Source organism: Pteropus vampyrus, unplaced genomic scaffold (assembly GCF_000151845.1).
Source record: "Pteropus vampyrus isolate Shadow unplaced genomic scaffold, Pvam_2.0 Scaffold449, whole genome shotgun sequence".
Taxonomy (NCBI): Eukaryota; Metazoa; Chordata; class Mammalia; order Chiroptera; family Pteropodidae; genus Pteropus; species Pteropus vampyrus.
The window spans coordinates 92,991-94,497 of NW_011889230.1; the positions used below are offsets into that span (position 1 = coordinate 92,991).

A 1,507-nucleotide genomic window follows, 5' to 3' on the forward strand; every position below is an offset into this window, starting at 1 on the left:
CTTCCAGCCACAGCCGACCCGACCCCTCCCGACCCTCTGCGGGAAAGAAAACGCCCCCTTAACGCTGCCCTTGTTGCAGGGAGGAAAGAGAATATTTTGGATGTGAATGCAGCAAAATGGGATTCGAAGTCGCCACTGCGTTTCTCACCGACGCCCTGGTCCGCAGAGCCCCGCACGGCGCACTGGGCCTTGGCGACGGAGGCCACGCGGGCGTCCCGCAGGCCCGCACCACTGCCCGCTGCGTCCACGTGGTGCTGTTCGCCCGGCAGACTCAGAAACAAAGGCAGTGTGTCCACAGCGGCAGCCTCGGCTTCCGATCCCACCGGCACGCACGCCCACGGGCGACCCCAGGGCGGTTCCCCCGCTTCGGTTTGAGCCGTTCCCACCACGCACCAGGGCCTGGCAACGTCCTCTGAATACAGTTCCAGAGCCTGTGAACTAATGGTTCGATGCAAGAGAACACAGAGTCACGCGTCACCGCAGCCCCGGGGACACAGACCGCGGCGGCTCCCTCTGGGGGGGCCCCGCACTCACTATTTATGCATTAATTGTGTTTCTGTCCCCTCGACCGATTCACAGCTTAGATTTTACGAGATGCCCCAAAACACTAGTTATAGCTCAAATTTCACCTACTTTTTTAGAGTTTTCTAAATGAGCCCTTTTCGGACGGATGTCCCGGCCTGGACTTTTCGACAGTCCTGAGGGATCAGACACTTGGCTGGACCAGGCCTCCTGTCCCCGCCACCCCCGCGGGCAGCAGCCGGCCGGGCAGCCGCACTCACCGGGGTCCTGAGTCTGCAGAGCCCGTTCTTCCAGAGCAGGGCGCGGAACTGCCCCGCTGCCGGCCCCATGGCCTCCCGCTGGTCCGGAAGCCGCCCGCAGCCCGGCTTTTATCCGGGCGAAAGCCTAGGGTTGGGCGAGGCCGGGGTGCTCGTCACCCCCAACAAGCTGGGTGGCTGGCTGCGAGAAGGTGGCCCCGAGCGTGCGTCCTGGGCGTGTGCTGGAAACCGACCCCCCTCACCGCCGTCCAGGTGGGGATTGGGTTACGGGAGGCGGCCGGGCCTTTCCCAGGGCGCACGGTTACTTCCTACAGGGGACGCGGGCTCTCACCCCTGTGCCCGATGCTGCCAGGGGCGGGGGTGAGCCCTCTGTCCCAGAGCCTCGGCGGTCCTTCTGTCCGTCTGTCCGTCCGTCTGTGTCTGTCTGTCACACTGATTCGCCAGTCTCCATTTCGGAGGTCCCATCACAGCGAGGGGACGGAAGGGAGGTGGGAGCAGTGTTGGTCTCAGGGGATGAAACAACGGGGGTTCAAGGTCAAGGTCGCTGAGCTGTCGTACCCCCCATGCGCCCGCTTTACTGTGTCCCCCGAAGGGCTGGGGCCGTGGTCAGGGAGCGGGAGGGGTGCAGCCAGCAGGGCAGGCCGCCGGGGCCCAGTCCTGCTGACCCTGCTGGCCAACTCGGCGAGCAGCCTCCGGGCGCCGGGCTCCGTGTGAGAGGCCGGCGGGGT

At 65.2% G+C, this 1,507-nt stretch overlaps 2 protein-coding genes across 2 annotated transcripts in view; both read right to left on the bottom strand.

The window, feature by feature from the left end:
* The window catches only part of ABCA13 (ATP binding cassette subfamily A member 13), a gene marked incomplete at its 3' end in the record, with an annotated part of 90,591 nt that extends 89,090 nt beyond the window's left edge, over positions 1-1,501 (bottom strand). Inside the window, exon 1 of the mRNA XM_023524172.1 lies at positions 783-1,501. Within this exon, the coding sequence (XP_023379940.1) occupies positions 783-851 (69 nt within the window). The remainder of the gene's footprint in view (positions 1-782) is intronic.
* LOC105306610 (uridine phosphorylase 1) overlaps positions 809-1,507 on the bottom strand; it is a 10,359-nt gene continuing 9,660 nt past the window's right edge. Inside the window, exon 4 of the mRNA XM_023524174.1 lies at positions 809-823. The gene's annotated coding sequence lies outside the window, so the exon portion shown is untranslated. The remainder of the gene's footprint in view (positions 824-1,507) is intronic.